The following is a 15,441-nucleotide window of genomic DNA, read 5'->3' on the forward strand; positions in this document are numbered from 1 at the left end:
TCAACTAAATCAATTATTATAATACTACAATTATTATAAGTCTAAGATCCCTCGACTATTTTATTCATCTATTCAACATTGTTGCATTTTGGCATCATATAACTTGGCCAAGAAAAATCCATATGAGAAATTCCTCAAGTAAAAAGTCACTGCACAATTTAATGCAGTTGATAGATATTTAAATGTCTTATTTGTTAGAGAATTCGATCCCTCACTAATGCATATAAAAAATATATATTGAAACTCATTAATCCTTTAACTAAATCCTTGTTATCTTGAAAGATTAATTTCCACATAATACCCAAATAAAATTATGCACAAAACACTCAAAACTACCCAATCACAAACACAAACACAATCATAATCAAAATCAAACATTCCCAAACAAAATCCATTTGTTATTATTAACTGTAATGAACATATAAAATTCCCAAGATAACATTGAAAAACTACTACAAAGTGGAAGACAAAATTATGGGAATTAAGGAGGGAGTCTTTGTAGTAGTAAAATCGAAACCGAAACCAAACCAAACCAAAACATCCTAAACTGGCTTGCTAGCTAGCTAGAACAACAACATGATATTACAACAAAACACTCAAAACTTGATCACATAAAAGTAAACAAGTATTAGTGTAATGTAGCAACCTCAAACCCAAATCTCAATAAGGTGGTGGAGGAGGTGGACGCCAAAACATATCATGTCCGTGTCCGTGCCCGTGTCCATGTCCCACATTGTGCCCACCACCATTCATCAAATTTGGATTCAAATTGAATTCTCCTAATCCATGAGATGTTGCACCACTTCCACTAGCTGAACCAGAAACAGACAGAGAAACCGAACCCGAACCACCAGCACCAGCATCATTGTTGTTAATAATGTTCCGAGTATTATTATTATTAACCTCTTGTTCCATGTTTTCCTCTTCTCCTTGTTCATCTTCCAGTGGCAACCTCTCATAAGTAGCATTAGCAAAAGTGGCAGCAACAACCATCACCGGCCCCGCCGCAACCAGCGCCCCGACCACCAATCCTCCAATCACCTGCCCTTGAACTCCGGCGAGATAGACCGTCAGCCCGGTCGCCTCCGGTGGAGACGGCGGAGGCAAAAAAGCTCCAGAGAGTGACAGAATGTCATACCTCCCTTGAAGAGCAATGATACCTCCCGGAGCAGTTGGTTGCCGGAGAGTCACATTGGTAACAACGCCGGTGCCGCTGAGAACCGAAACACCGCGGTGACGACGGTTAGCAAAAGTGGAAATACTCTCAGCAACATCGCTTCCGCTGGAGATTTCCAGGATGTGGCTACGAAGCGCGTTTGGTGTTTCTTTGGTTATCACCACCGGAGGCTTCGGTTTGTTCTTCGAACCTGGAGGTCGGCCGCGGGGACGGCGGCCACTTCCGGTGTTCTGGTCATCGCCGTCACGGTCATTGTCTTCTCCGTTAACGTTGACGGTGCTGTTGTTGCTCATCGTTGGAGTAATGTTACTGTTACTGTTGTTGTTGGTGTTGCTTTCCATGAACTCTTGCTCCCTTCGTGACACAATCCGGTTCGAACCGGTTTGGTTCGAACCTTCAACCGGGTTCGGGTTTGCTTCCGGTTGTCTTCCATCCCACCACCGATTCGCCATCTTTCTAAATCAAAAAACAAAAAGACTTTTTCAGAACCCAGAAAATAAAAAATTAAATAAATAAACAAAAACTATAATTTTAAGTTTATTGATTTTTCATTTTTGTATATTCAGATCTCATTGAAATATCACAGCCACAGAATCAATTAATGTAATTCAATAAATAAAAATAAATAAATAAATAAATAAAAACCTTATCCAAGACTATAAACGAGCATGCACAAAAAATAAAAATAAAAAAAAAAAACCTCGTTGAAGCTAAACCACAAGAGAAAAACAAGATCTAGTTGAAAAACTTGAGATGTTTTTTTGGATGTTTTGTAAAAAAGGTAAGAAGAAGGTTTGATGAGTATTTGAGGGTACAATGGTTTGTGTATTTGTGTGTATAGATAGTGTACGGTTGTTTTCTTTGACTTACAAGCAAAAACAGATTTTGTGTTTGTGTGTGTTGTGATAAATTTCAAGGTTTTGAGCTAGACAAAATGTATGAGGACCCTACCACTTGTTATTATTATGCCACCTAACCAAAAAAACCTTGGAATTATTCAAAAAAGGGTAAAATGATTTAGTGCAAGTTGCATAAATGGAATGATTATGAAGCAATGAAAAAAGGGGCCATAGTAAGGTATGGGAGTATGAGGTTGAGTTGATGTGTGGCAGTGTGTGTTTGTTGTGGTGCGGATTTGTTTCATAAATGATGGAATCCAAGATAAATGGCTCGAGCACCTCGTGGGAACTCTACTAGGGGAGAGATTTTAGTGGGTTTACTCTAGTTGCAAATGGATGGCTCAATTTGGGACGAGGTTTCAGTGACTTTATTGTAGTTGCGAATGGATGACTCTATTTAGAGAAGGTTTCAGTGACTTTATTGTAGTTGCGACTGAGTGACTCTATTTGGAGAGAGATTTCAGTGACTTTACTGCAGTTGTGACTGCGTGACTCTACTTGAAGAGAGATTTAAGTGACTTTACTGTGGTTGTGACTGGGTGACTCTATTTGAAGAGAGGTTTCAGTGACTTTACTGTTATGATTGAGCAACTTTTATATATTAAACAGATAAATACATAATTAAAATAAATTATTTATTGAGAGAAAGATCAATTTAAAATAAGATAGAGTGAGAATCACCAGAATTATCAACAGCTAAAGTCACCAAATTCTGGTCCCGCTGTTTGAGAATGTATATGATATTGTGAGAGCTTATTTTTATAATGGTGAAAATATTATTTTATTTATTATAAATATTTTAATTTCTATAAAAATCATTTTTTCTTAATATTAAAAATGGACTAAATTCAACAATATATTATTTTATTTTAAGTAAATTTAATATTTTATATCATTTTTAAACATTTTCAAACATCGGGGGTTTATTATATTTTTGTAAAGTGATTTATAATTTACATCATTTTAAGTATAAATTCATTTATTGATTTTTTTTTATTAATATATTTTTCAAGTCAAAGACGCGTGAATTCTTTTTTAATAAAAAATCAAAATTCGTACAAAATTAAATTTTGTTACAATTAATTATGATTGGTTAGAAATAATTAAATATAGTTTTTATCAAAATCATTTTTTTTGAGTTTAATTTTTATTTTAGATATACAATATTGTTAAATGTTTTGAAGAAAAATTTTGTTTTTTAACTTTTTTTTATTCGAAGAATTAGTCTCTATAATTGAAAAAAAAAATTATATTTAAAAAATAATCATTGTAACATGTTATTTTAATGCTAAACTAGTTGTCAATCCATCATAAAATTAGAGATGTATCTTTTCTTTTTAAGCTTTAAGGATAAGTTGTAATTAAGCAAAGAAAAAAAACTATTTGGAATAAAATAATTGAGTTTATTGTGTTATGCTTTTAAAAATAATTTATATTTTAATTTTTTTTTAAATAATCCATTGAACAATAAGAAATTCTATAAAAAAATTATTAAATAAAAATTATACTTAATATATTTTACTAATTCAGTCAAACGATACAATGGTTAGTCGTCAGATGTTTAATAATATAAATTTAATTTTTCTATATTTGACCAATTTTTAGACTAATTATTTATTCAAATCCTTAAAAAGAAATTAAGTTTATTTTTATAATGTTTACTAAATATTTGTGTATTCCAATGTAAAACTAATATCGTATCGTTTAACACAATATTACTTTAAAAGCGCGTTGATTTTTTTGTAGCAATCAGATAATATTAAGTTCGATGATTTAAGATTTAATAAGCATTTACATATTTAAGCTAAAGTAAAATTTTGAACCTCAATTTTAACTGATTCACACGCTCCTTATGTTTTAAATTCAAATAAGTTTATCCTCTCTTATATTTTTTTAACTTATATTTTTATCTATAAAATTTTAAAATAGGTTTATATACGATAATTTGTCATGTTTCACGAAAAATTTCTCATTTAAAAGTGAAAACATTGTTAATTTAAATGCAAAACTACGAAAGGAGAACTTAATCTATTTAAATTTAAAGTGAAAAAGTTAATTTCGTAAATCAGATAAAATAGGAAGATCAAAACTGTAATTAAGTCATGTATTAAAAAATAAATTGAAACATCAACTAAATATAGTAAAGGATAAGTATAAAGACTAACAAATTATTTTTAAGCAAATATAATTATTTATTGAATATTTAGTATGTATTAGTTGAGTTAAATGAGTGTAATATGTTAGAATATGAAATTAATTCTAAACAAAAATATTTATTTATTAATATAAATAAGTTGTTAATATTTATAAAAGTTTAATGGTAGTGCACTGTTAGTGTAAAAAAATATTATACAATCATTCAATCAGAATATTTTAAAGTGTCAAACCATACTAACAATTTAAAATTTACAATGTGACACTTGGTAGGATACATAACTATTTTTAATTGACAGTGTAAAAATAATTTACACCGTAATTGCATCATATCTCTCTCTCTCTCTCTCTCTCTCTCTCTCTCTCTCTCTCTCTCTCTCTCTCTCTCTCTATATATATATATATATATATATATATATATATATATATATATATATATATATATATATATATATAGACACACACACACACGAGGGTGACCTGATATTAAAGGAAGTAGACATACCTGCACAATAGGGGAAGCTACAACCTAATGAGGAAGGATCATATCACATATACCAAAAACTCCCTTACGGAGCATACAAGTTGCAAGAGCTTAAAGGAACGCTACTACCCCCGACTTGGAATGCATTCCACCTCCAATATTATTACAATTAAAATTATTTTGTAACTTTCTAGTAAATGTTATGAATGAGTAATTGGGAATAATCATTCAAATGTTCTGCTTCACCATGGATATCTTTTATGTTTCACCTCTTGAATGGATCTTTGCCTCCCCTCGTGGAAATTACGTACTGGACCTTCACGAAAGGACCAATGGATGTTTCGCCTGAAGGTTAAATGTCCCGCCTGAGGCACTCAGTGTCCCTTCAGTCGGGCGACAGGATATAACATATGGGGGACTTAGAATCCCCAAAGTTGATAAGCTTTCGCCGGAAGGATATGATGCCTCAATCGGCCACTTTACATGACAGTATACTTGTAAAGGCCTGGACTCCTAAAAGTAAACTAGAACCTCATAAGGGAAAACACCAGTTCTTGAAATACTCCCATTAGTCGTTAGTCAAAAACACACAGCCATCTACTGAAGGACTCGTGTCTGAGGAATTGTATAGTGTTATATTTGCAAATAACCTTGCCTAGGGCAACAGCTTGGGACTGCCCTAGGAAAGGGCGACAATGTAAGGCCCCCTTAAGGGAGGTATAACCTTAACCCTATGTTTTCCTCGCCTCTTGGGAGAAGAAACATATGATAATATGTGTCTTGGATAAAGGGAAAGTTGTAGTCATTATCGACCCATGTTCCCCTTGGGAATAGGGATTCAATGGTCCACCTCTTGACTAGGTGGGCGATGAACTTTCCAAGAAAACCTTAGCAATCAGGAACTCCTATAAATACATTGTCCCTCAAGGGGATAGGGGACTCAAGTCATATTCACTCAATACCATCCAATACTACTCAATGAGCACTTTGCTCTTAGTAGCCTAAACACCGTCATTCTAACCACCCGCCTGCAGCCTAGTAATGTCAGTCGCCAACACGACATCTCACCTCACGTGAGTTGGTCCCTTAAACACCCTAAAAAACCACTATATAGGGTTATTCGCTGCCGTGAGCTACCCATCACCCCAAACGTGTAATATACCTACTAGGGCCTCTGAGTCACCCTGCCCTTGCAAGGGGAAAATGCACACACTTGTAATTTTTGGATAGTATACATCTATAGTAAATGAGAATGTTTATTTCTAGAACTTTAAAAGAAAATGATGATATAGCGGAAAATGGTACTTTCCCACTTTTGAAACTCAAAATTGAAAACCTAAAATGACAATTAACACATAACATTAAATCACCTAGTGTTATTTATAGTTGTCGTGGAGTAAAAAATACCCGAGTGTAAGGAACACTGAAATACAACATATTCGCCAACGAACTTTATTTATTCCAAAGGAAAGGGAAAATATCCGTAAAACCCGTGGAAGAAAAGAAAAAAATGGTCGTCGCAACCAGATCGGATTCGGGAGTCGGTAATGCAAGAGGAAGGTATTAGTACCCCTCATATTCGTTGTACTTAACAGGACCAATTTATTTAGTTTTGTGAATGAAAGTTAGCGTAATGTACATGAATACAACAAGTTGCTAACGCCAAAACGCGTTCATCGCAACTGAATCAAAATATTTACAATAAGTAACAGATTGCATCATAATGATAAAGTATCATTACGTGTCGACAAGTAAAGTGACAATATCGTAAAATGATCTAAATTAGCATAATGAAAACAAAACAAAGGGTCGCATGCTAACCAAAAAACAAACATGTTGCTAATGCAAAGCGCACATTACAAATGGATCGAAAAGTACAAAAATATGTAATATGATACAAATTAAATACAAACAAAATAATACAGGTATATTTACAAAACTACTACATCGATACAAGATCGAAAAATAGTCCCAAGCATCTGATATAATGTATGCGCTCAAGTCTCGTCCAGAAGAAACCATAAAGCTTATGCATCTGAACCCTTGATGCAACGAAATAAAATCAACAAAACACTATAATGCGAATTATTACAAACATATATATCAAAAGTCCAACACAATCCAACAAATAATAGACGCGTAATCAAAAAAATAATATACACAACAAAACACCAAAAACAACTAAGTTAGAACTATTATCATACACGATGCTGCTACCTATGATATGGTGAATGATACGACAATGTAATCAACACCATGGAGCATCATCTTACACTTGAAACAAACTCATAAACTTCAAAAAAATCAACAGCAAATAGCATCCAAACTGAATAAGAGAAGTTTCGCGAAACCAAAAAACTTTAGAGTTTACACTGGTGGCTTTAGTGCAGTTTCAGTGGTATTATGCTTTAAGGTGAAGATTGGTGGTGAAGTATGAAGGTTTCGGCTTTCACGGATTTGTTATAGTTTTTTATGAGGATTTCAGTTTAGATGCGTTTGCAAGGAAGAGATGAAGTGGTGAAGTGTAGTATGGATGGAATGAAAAAATGGAGATTTAAGGTGGTAGCTTGAATGCATTTCATGTTTGTTTTTTGTGGAGGTACGGCTGAATGGTTCAAGGTGGAGAAATAAAGCACGAAGGTTGGAATGCTCGGTGGATTTATGGTTGTTAAGTTTCCATAATGACGGGGATAGTGAGTTAATCGTTTGATGTGGTACAGATAGTGGAGTTTATGTGGTGTTTAGATCAATGGAGAAGCTTTTATGGTGATCAAGGTTTGCTAGGGTTTGCATCCAATTTTGGTGGTCTGTGGTGAATAGAATGGTGATGATCGGAACTCTAGTTAAAGGTAATTATTGGTGGAGTCCGGTGGAGTAAATGGTGGATGTATGGTGTAGGCGATGTCCGGAAGTGAAGTAGAAAGGTGGAGAAGAAATAGCGAGGGGTGGGTGTTTTACGTGAAGGAGATGATGATACGGAGTTTTTTGTGTAGTGTCGAAGATTTGGTTTACATGGTGGTTTTTTGAGAGAAACAACGGATAGTTGATGATGATTTTTTTGTTTCATTATTTGTGTGTGTGTGTGTGTGTGTGAGAGAGAGAGAGAGAGAGAGAGGTCTTTATCCCTTTTATTAGCTTTTCTCAAGTTCCTTTTTGAAGATCTGATTTTTGATTGGCCATTGGCAAAATGAGAGAGAGAGAGAGAGAGAGAGAGAGAGAGGGTATTTGATGTGTGAGGCGCTACTATTGTAACGTTATTGGTTGATCCACATCTCAAATTCACACATCATTATATATCATTCATCATTAGTGTTTCTTTGATAAAAAAAAGCCCAATATACCCTTTAGTTAGTTAAGTTAATAAATAGATATGAAAAGTAAAAATGAAAATCTGACTAAAACAATTAGAAACAAAGGAAAAAAAGAGACCGAAACGAATAATAATAAGGAACGCACTCGATTGAAAAAATAAAACGGATATACCAACGTTATCTACGCGCAACGAAGTTTAATAAAAATGTATGGAAATATTCAAAAATGCAATTAAAAATACTTGGATAAACAGACTCTGATCGGTAAAAATGTGACTGTAAACAGTGTCGAATAAATAAAGCAAGCACACCAACGCGATCTACACGCAACATAGTTTCGTAAAATAGTCAGATAGAGATCAAAACTCGAAATATTTCACCCGTTAATTCCATGCACTGTGGCGAATCGCTTTGACTGGTCAACCTGTAGAATCAAAGTTTTATTCTAATGACTTTGGATTGACTTAAAAAGATTCATGATGCGATGAAAATGCATAAAATGCAATTAAACCAATTTTTTGATTTAAAATAGAGTGAAACTTACCCAAATATCAAAATTTATTGAACTGATGTATACGTGACTGAAAGATGATGCAAATGCTTCGACAAATGAATTGCTTGGGGGAAAATTAGGTTATAACAATATTGACTCATGTGATAAAAGGAAAAATTTAGAAAACATTTTAATGAAAATAACTATTGCGCTAGAAGAAATAGAAATAATTGTTTTACTAAAGTGGTGTATCATTATTGTGCTACTAAAGTTCACATTAGGCCTCTATGTCATGTTAGGAGCGTAAACGTATCTAATTATTTGATGACATGGACTCCTAAGTGGCCTCGTACTAACCCTTTATAACCCAACATGAGTTGGGGATATAAATTATCTTGGTGATCTTTTTGTAGGAATGTCTTGCTGTCACAAAAAGGATGTGATTTCCATATAGTGGTTGTTCAAGATATATGATGAGGGCGCTTCAATGTTCATCAATTTTGATCATAAAGAATGTGGTCACATTGTTGAAACATATTCTGTTAATGTTTTGAATATTACAAACTATTTTATCTAAAGAAACTCCAAAGTGATTTCATCAATTAATCATCTAAATAATTTATGGTATCTATCAAACAAAGAGTTAAAAATGATGATTCAAGATTGAGCTGACAAAGAATAAAGCTTTAAGAACATATGGATTCTCAGAAGTTAAACAAGTTACTCTCCAGAATTATGGTCCCAGAGTTACTCTTCAGAATGACTGTCCCAGAGTTACTCTCCAGAATTATGGTCCCAGAGTTACTCTTCAGAATGACAGTCCCAGAGTTACTCTCCAGAATTACGTGTTCCAGAGTTACTCGTCCCAGAGTTACTAGTCCCAGAGTTACGTGTTCCAGAGTTACTCGTCCCAGAGTTACTCGTCCCAGAGTTACTCGTCCCAGAGTTACTCCTCCAGATTTACTTTTCCAAGAATAAGTCTTTGTTGAAATGGTCAAATGTCAGAACTTGCAGATTGTCAGCAGTACCAAGTCAAGCCAAGACCAAGTCCAAAGCTGCCAGCACTTCTCATGAGAAACTCTCGGCACTTCCTTCTCACTTTGCATTGCTCTATAAATACAAGACTTATGCTTCATTCTCAAGCACCGAAAATATCCACAAGCATACAAAGAAAACCAAAGTCTTTATTCACAAAGCAATCATACTCTCTATATATTATCTTTAGCTCTCACTACCATATAGTGATCAAAATATATTAAGAGTTATCATACACATTCTATATTTAAATACTCACTGCCATATGGAGAGTATTTAGGAACTTATTGTAAACCTTCTAAGATCACAAAGTATATCATAGATATACAAACCAATCATTTTGTAAGCTATCTGTAAGCTATACCATTCAGAAGTGTAAGCCTGGTGAGGCTAAGAATACATAGAAGAAAAAGCTATTGTAAGAAGTATTTGATAAAGGATAATCTCACAGGGTGTGGGGACTGGACTAGCCGAGTTGGTGAACCAGGATAAGTTTTCTTGTGTTCTTTAGTTATTGTCTTGTTCTTATATTATTCATACACTATATTTATCACACACATTAACACTAATTATTTAAATCTCTAAAGACATTACTAATCACTTTCTTCTTATTAAAGGCAACCTTTTAAATACTAAGATAAATTTTAAAAGGGACACAATCCAACCCCCCTTGTTGTGTCGCACCTTATTCCATCAATTGGTATCAGAGCTCCGGGCTCTGAATATACAGAACACTTAACCGTGTTAGAGTTAATCGATCAAACAGGAAATGGCTGATACAAAGTTTATAGCTGAAGGAGGATCATCACATAGGCCTCCTTACTTTAATGGTTCTGACTACTACTACTGGAAAGGTAAGATGAGATTGTTTCTACTATCTCAAGATAACAACATGTGGTCTGTGGTTGAAAATGGAAACTACACACCAATGACTACTGCAACAGACACAGTTGCGTCAGTTCCAAAAATTCAGTCACAATGGACAAAAGAAGAAAACGACAAGGTACTACTAAACTCTAAAGCTCAATTTATATTATCATGTGCTCTTAGCAGGGAAGAATACGACAGGATAGAAGAATGCACAACTGCCAAAGAAATCTGGGATGCTCTCAAAATACATCATGAAGGAACAAATCATGTTAAAGAAGAAAGAATTGATCTAGGAGTCAGGAAATTTGAAACCTTTGAAATGAAGGAAGAAGAAACCATAGACGAAATGTTCTCTAGATTCACCATAATTGTCAATGAACTAAGATCACTGGGAAAAGCTTATTCTGCTCATGAAAGAATTAGAAAAATTCTAAGATGTCTCCCAAAGATTTGGAGACCTATGGTAACAGCTATCTCACAAGCAAAAGATCTAAAGATTCTACAAGTTGAAGAACTTATAGGATCTCTTCGTGCTCATGAAAGTATTCTCAATGAAGATAAACCACAAAGAAAAGGTAAAATGATAGCTCTTAAAACCTCTCTTAATTCTGCATCTCAAATCTCCATCTCACAAGGAATACTTGAAGAAGAGACCGGATTTCTATCTGAGGATGAAAACGATTTGGCTTTAATCTCTAGAAGAATTCAACAAATGATTTTAAAAAGAAATCAAAACAGAAAGTCATTTCAACCTAGGAAAGATTACCAGAAACCTGAGATTGATAAAAGCAAGATTACATGTTATGGATGCAACAAACTTGGACACTTCAAAACAGAATGCCCACTCAAAACTCATAGGAATTTTTCCTCTAAAAAGAAATCTATGCTTGCACAATGGGATGACTCAGAGAACTCTAACTCTGAAGATGATGATGAGGAAGCTAACTTATGCCTAATGACTAACTCCGATTCTGAAGAGGTAAGTACACTAAACTCCTGTTATACTTGCAAAGAAATAGGAATTTTATTTGACAACCTATTAGAAGATTCAAATATCTTAACTCAAAAATGCTTATTTCAAAAAGAACAAATTCATACTCTTAGAACTGAAAAAGAAGATCTAATAAAATCCAACTTAAAACATTTAGAAACCATTAAGGAGTTACAAAAGGCATATTCTTATCTGGCATTACATCAGAAAGTTATTAATGAAAAAATCAAACCTCTTAACAATCAAAATAAAATTGAAAGTCTTGAAAATCAAGTAGAAACTCTCACTAAAGATATAACCTCCTTTGTAAAATCTACTGAAACATTTCAAAAATAATGGGATCTCAATCAGGGGTCTTTGATAAAGCTGGATTAGGATTTAAACAATCTGAAAATCAAATGATTTATGAGAATTTTTTTCTTCCAAATAAAAATAGAACCAAGACCCAAACAAAAGAAAAAACTCTTTTACAGGAGAAAAACACTATCAAACCAAAATGTTGTTATTGTAAGAAAACCAATCATCTTGAAAAACATTGTTATTTCAAAAAGAAAACCAATATATCAAATGATCATGTTTCTAACAACAAAGGACCCAAAGAAATATGGGTACCTAAAAGATTACTAACACATAATGCAGGAATGTCTTCTGACCATCAAGAAAAAGCCTTGGTACTTGGACAGTGGCTGCTCAAGGCATATGACTGGAGATAGGGAAAGTTTTGTCTCTTTCAAAAATAAAGAAGGTGGAACTGTAACTTTTGGAAACAATGATAAAGCCAAAATCAAAGGTATTGGTTCCATAGGTAAAAAAGGTACTATCTTTATAAACAATGTGCAATACGTGGAAGGCTTAAAACACAACCTTCTTAGCATTAGTCAACTATGTGATGATGGCTATGAAGTCAGTTTTAATCAAAACTCATGTATTGTAAAAATCCCATCTTCTGACAAAATTCTCTTTTTAGGGAAAAGGCACAAAAATCTTTATATCTTTTATTTAGATGATCTTTCATCTGAATCATGCTTTTTGTCCAAAGAAAAGGATAAATGGCTATGGCACAGAAGATGTGGTCATACAAGTATGAAAAATATTTCAACACTTTCAAAATTAGATCTTGTTAGAGGTCTTCCCAAACTTAATTTTGAAAAAGACTCAATTTGTGAAGCTTGCATAAAAGGCAAACAGGTCAAAAGTAGTTTTCATTCAAAAAATATTGTGTCAACACACAAACCTTTGGAACTCCTTCATATTGATTTGTTTGGTCCTGTAAAAACTTCAAGTCTAAGTGGGAAAAGATATGGCTTTGTTATTGTTGATGATTTCTCAAGGTACACATGGGTACTTTTCTTAAAAAATAAAGATGACTCTTTTGAAGCATTCAAAATCTTTTGCAAAAAAGTTCAAAATGAAAGAAACTCAAATATCGTTTCTGTAAGAAGTGATCATGGAGGAGAATTTGAAAATATTTCCTTTAAAACCTTTTTTGATGAAAATGGTATATCTCACAATTTCTCCTGTCCAAGAACACCTCAACAAAATGGTGTTGTAGAAAGGAAAAATAGAACTTTACAAGAAATGGCTAGAACTATGATAAATGAATCAAATGTTGAAAAATATTTCTGGGCTGAAGCTATCAATACTTCTTGCTATGTTTTAAATAGAGTAACCATAAGGAAAATTTTGAAGAAAACTCCTTATGAACTATGGAAAAATAGAACTCCAAATATTTCATATTTTCATATCTTTGGATGCTATTGCTATATTCTTAACAACAAAGATTCTCTAGGAAAATTTGATTCAAAATCTGACAAAGGCATCTTTCTTGGTTATTCCTCAACATCAAAAGGTTACCGAATTTACAATTTGAAAAATCAATGTGTAGAAGAAAGTATGCATGTTATGTTTGATGAACTAAATGTTGCAGCTTTAGAAAACTCTCACGAGGATGAAGTAACTGATTTAGAAGCAATTCCTAACACTCAATCATCAGATGCAAGTAACACTATGAACATTATCCAAGAAGCTAAAAACAACTCTGAACAACCTACAGCAAATCCTCCAAAAGGATGGAAAAGTGTAACTGATCATCCTCATGAACAAATAATAGGAGACACCTCTGATCAGGTAAGAACTAGAAATTTCTTTAAAGATAACTCTAATAACATGGCAATGATATCTCAGGTAGAACCAAAGAATATCAATGATGCATTAAAAGATGAATCTTGGATGGAAGCCATGACAGAAGAATTATCTCAATTTGAGAAAAGCCAAGTTTGGAAACTAGTTCCTTACCCTCAAGATAAAACTATTATTGGTACAAGATGGGTGTTCAGAAATAAACTTGATGAAAATGGAAAAGTAATCAGAAACAAAGCTAGACTCGTAGCTCAAGGTTATAATCAACAAGAAGGTATAGATTATGATGAAACATATGCACCCGTGGCAAGGTTAGAAGCTATTCGAATTCTTTTAGCATATGCTGCTCATAAAAATATTAAACTTTTTCAAATGGATGTAAAAAGTGCATTTTTAAATGGATTCCTAAACGAAGAAGTATATGTTCATCAACCACCTGGTTTTGAAAAACATTCTTATCCTAATCACGTGTTTAAACTAACAAAAGCCCTATATGGTCTTAAACAAGCCCCTAGAGCTTGGTATGAAAGACTTAGTATTTTCCTCATTAAAAATGATTTTCTCAGAGGAAAAATTGATACAACTCTTTTCAAAAAATCACACAAAAATGACTTACTAATAGTTCAAGTTTATGTTGATGATATCATATTTGGGTCAACAAATGAAAAAATGTGTGATGATTTTTCAAAACTGATGCAAAGTGAATTTGAAATGAGTATGATGGGTGAACTCAACTTCTTTCTGGGTTTACAAATAAAACAACTCAAAAATGGCATTTTTATATGTCAAGAAAAATACATTAAAGATCTGTTAAAAAAATTTGGAATGAACGAAGCAAAAATTATGGTAACCCCTATGCATCCATCTTCAAATCTTGATAAAGATGAACAAGGACTATCTGTATCAGAAAAGGAATATCGAGGTATGATTGGTTCATTATTATATTTAACTGCCAGTAGACCTGACATTGTCTTTTCAGTAGGTCTTTGTGCACGTTTTCAAACTGACCCTAAGGAATCACACTTAACGACCGTCAAACGCATTTTTCGATATCTCGTTGGTACCACTGACATTGGTCTATGGTATGAAAAAGGAAATCACATCAACTTGATAGCTTACTGTGATGCTGACTATGCTGGAGACAAAATAGAAAGAAAAAGTACAAGTGGAGCCTGTCAATTTCTAGGACAAGCTCTTATTACATGGTCTTGCAGAAAACAAAACACAATTGCTCTATCAACAACTGAAGCAGAATATGTGTCTGCCGCAAATTGCTGCTCACAAATTTTATGGATAAAAAATCAACTAGAAGACTACTCACTTCAATACTCCAAGGTATCAATTTTTTGTGATAATACTAGTGCTATAAACTTGTCAAAAAATCCCATTCAACACTCAAGATCTAAACACATTGAAATAAAACATCATTTTATTAGAGATCATGTTCAGAAAGAAAATATAGAACTCATTTTTGTAGATACAGAAAATCAATTAGCAGATATTTTTACCAAACCTCTAGTGGAAGATAGATTTAATTTTCTAAAATCAAAACTATCAATTATCAAAATACCTAAGTAATTTCTTTATATATTAGGTAATAAAATAACAAATATAAAACAAAAAATTATATCACGTTTGTTTTCCTTAAGTACATATACTTTTTTCTTTTTGCTCTTAGTAATATATATTTTTTATTAAAGCCTACATTAGTTTTTTCTTTCACGTGTGTTTCTCCTTCTCTCTCGTTTCTCTATCTCTTCATCATTACTAAAAAGTTGCCTCTTCCTATACCAATCAAATCAGTACACACTCTACCAACTTCCCATCAAATCCTTGCTCTTCCCAATAATCTCAAATGATTCAATTTATTTTCTCTTAAACCTTTCAA

The 15,441-nt window shown here is 33.2% G+C and overlaps 1 protein-coding gene across 3 annotated transcripts; it reads right to left on the reverse strand.

The window, feature by feature from the left end:
• Positions 1–377: 377 nt before the first annotated feature.
• On the reverse strand, positions 378–2,153 carry LOC131617578 (AT-hook motif nuclear-localized protein 20-like). Of its 3 annotated transcripts, none has more exons than XM_058888842.1 (2): positions 2,129–2,153; positions 378–1,629 (listed from the first exon to the last, which is right to left on the reverse strand). In XM_058888842.1, exon 2 carries the CDS (start codon positions 1,627–1,629, stop codon positions 661–663), a length of 969 nt encoding a protein of 322 aa, XP_058744825.1. In that variant the 5' UTR covers positions 2,129–2,153; the 3' UTR covers positions 378–660. The 3 variants fall into 3 exon arrangements, with proteins under 3 accessions (XP_058744825.1, XP_058744824.1, XP_058744823.1); XM_058888841.1 differs by lacking the exon at positions 2,129–2,153 and adding an exon at positions 1,878–2,077; XM_058888840.1 differs by lacking the exon at positions 2,129–2,153 and adding an exon at positions 1,878–2,076 and having other exon boundaries at positions 378–1,633.
• Positions 2,154–15,441: the final 13,288 nt, after the last annotated feature.

This window comes from Vicia villosa, linkage group LG7 (assembly GCF_029867415.1).
Source record: "Vicia villosa cultivar HV-30 ecotype Madison, WI linkage group LG7, Vvil1.0, whole genome shotgun sequence".
NCBI classification, from domain to species: Eukaryota; Viridiplantae; Streptophyta; class Magnoliopsida; order Fabales; family Fabaceae; genus Vicia; species Vicia villosa.

Excerpts from the sequence above, each read along its gene's own strand:
- LOC131617578 (XM_058888842.1), bottom strand. The coding sequence starts at position 1,629 with ATGGCGAATCGGTGGTGGGATGGAAGACAACCGGAAGCAAACCCGAAC.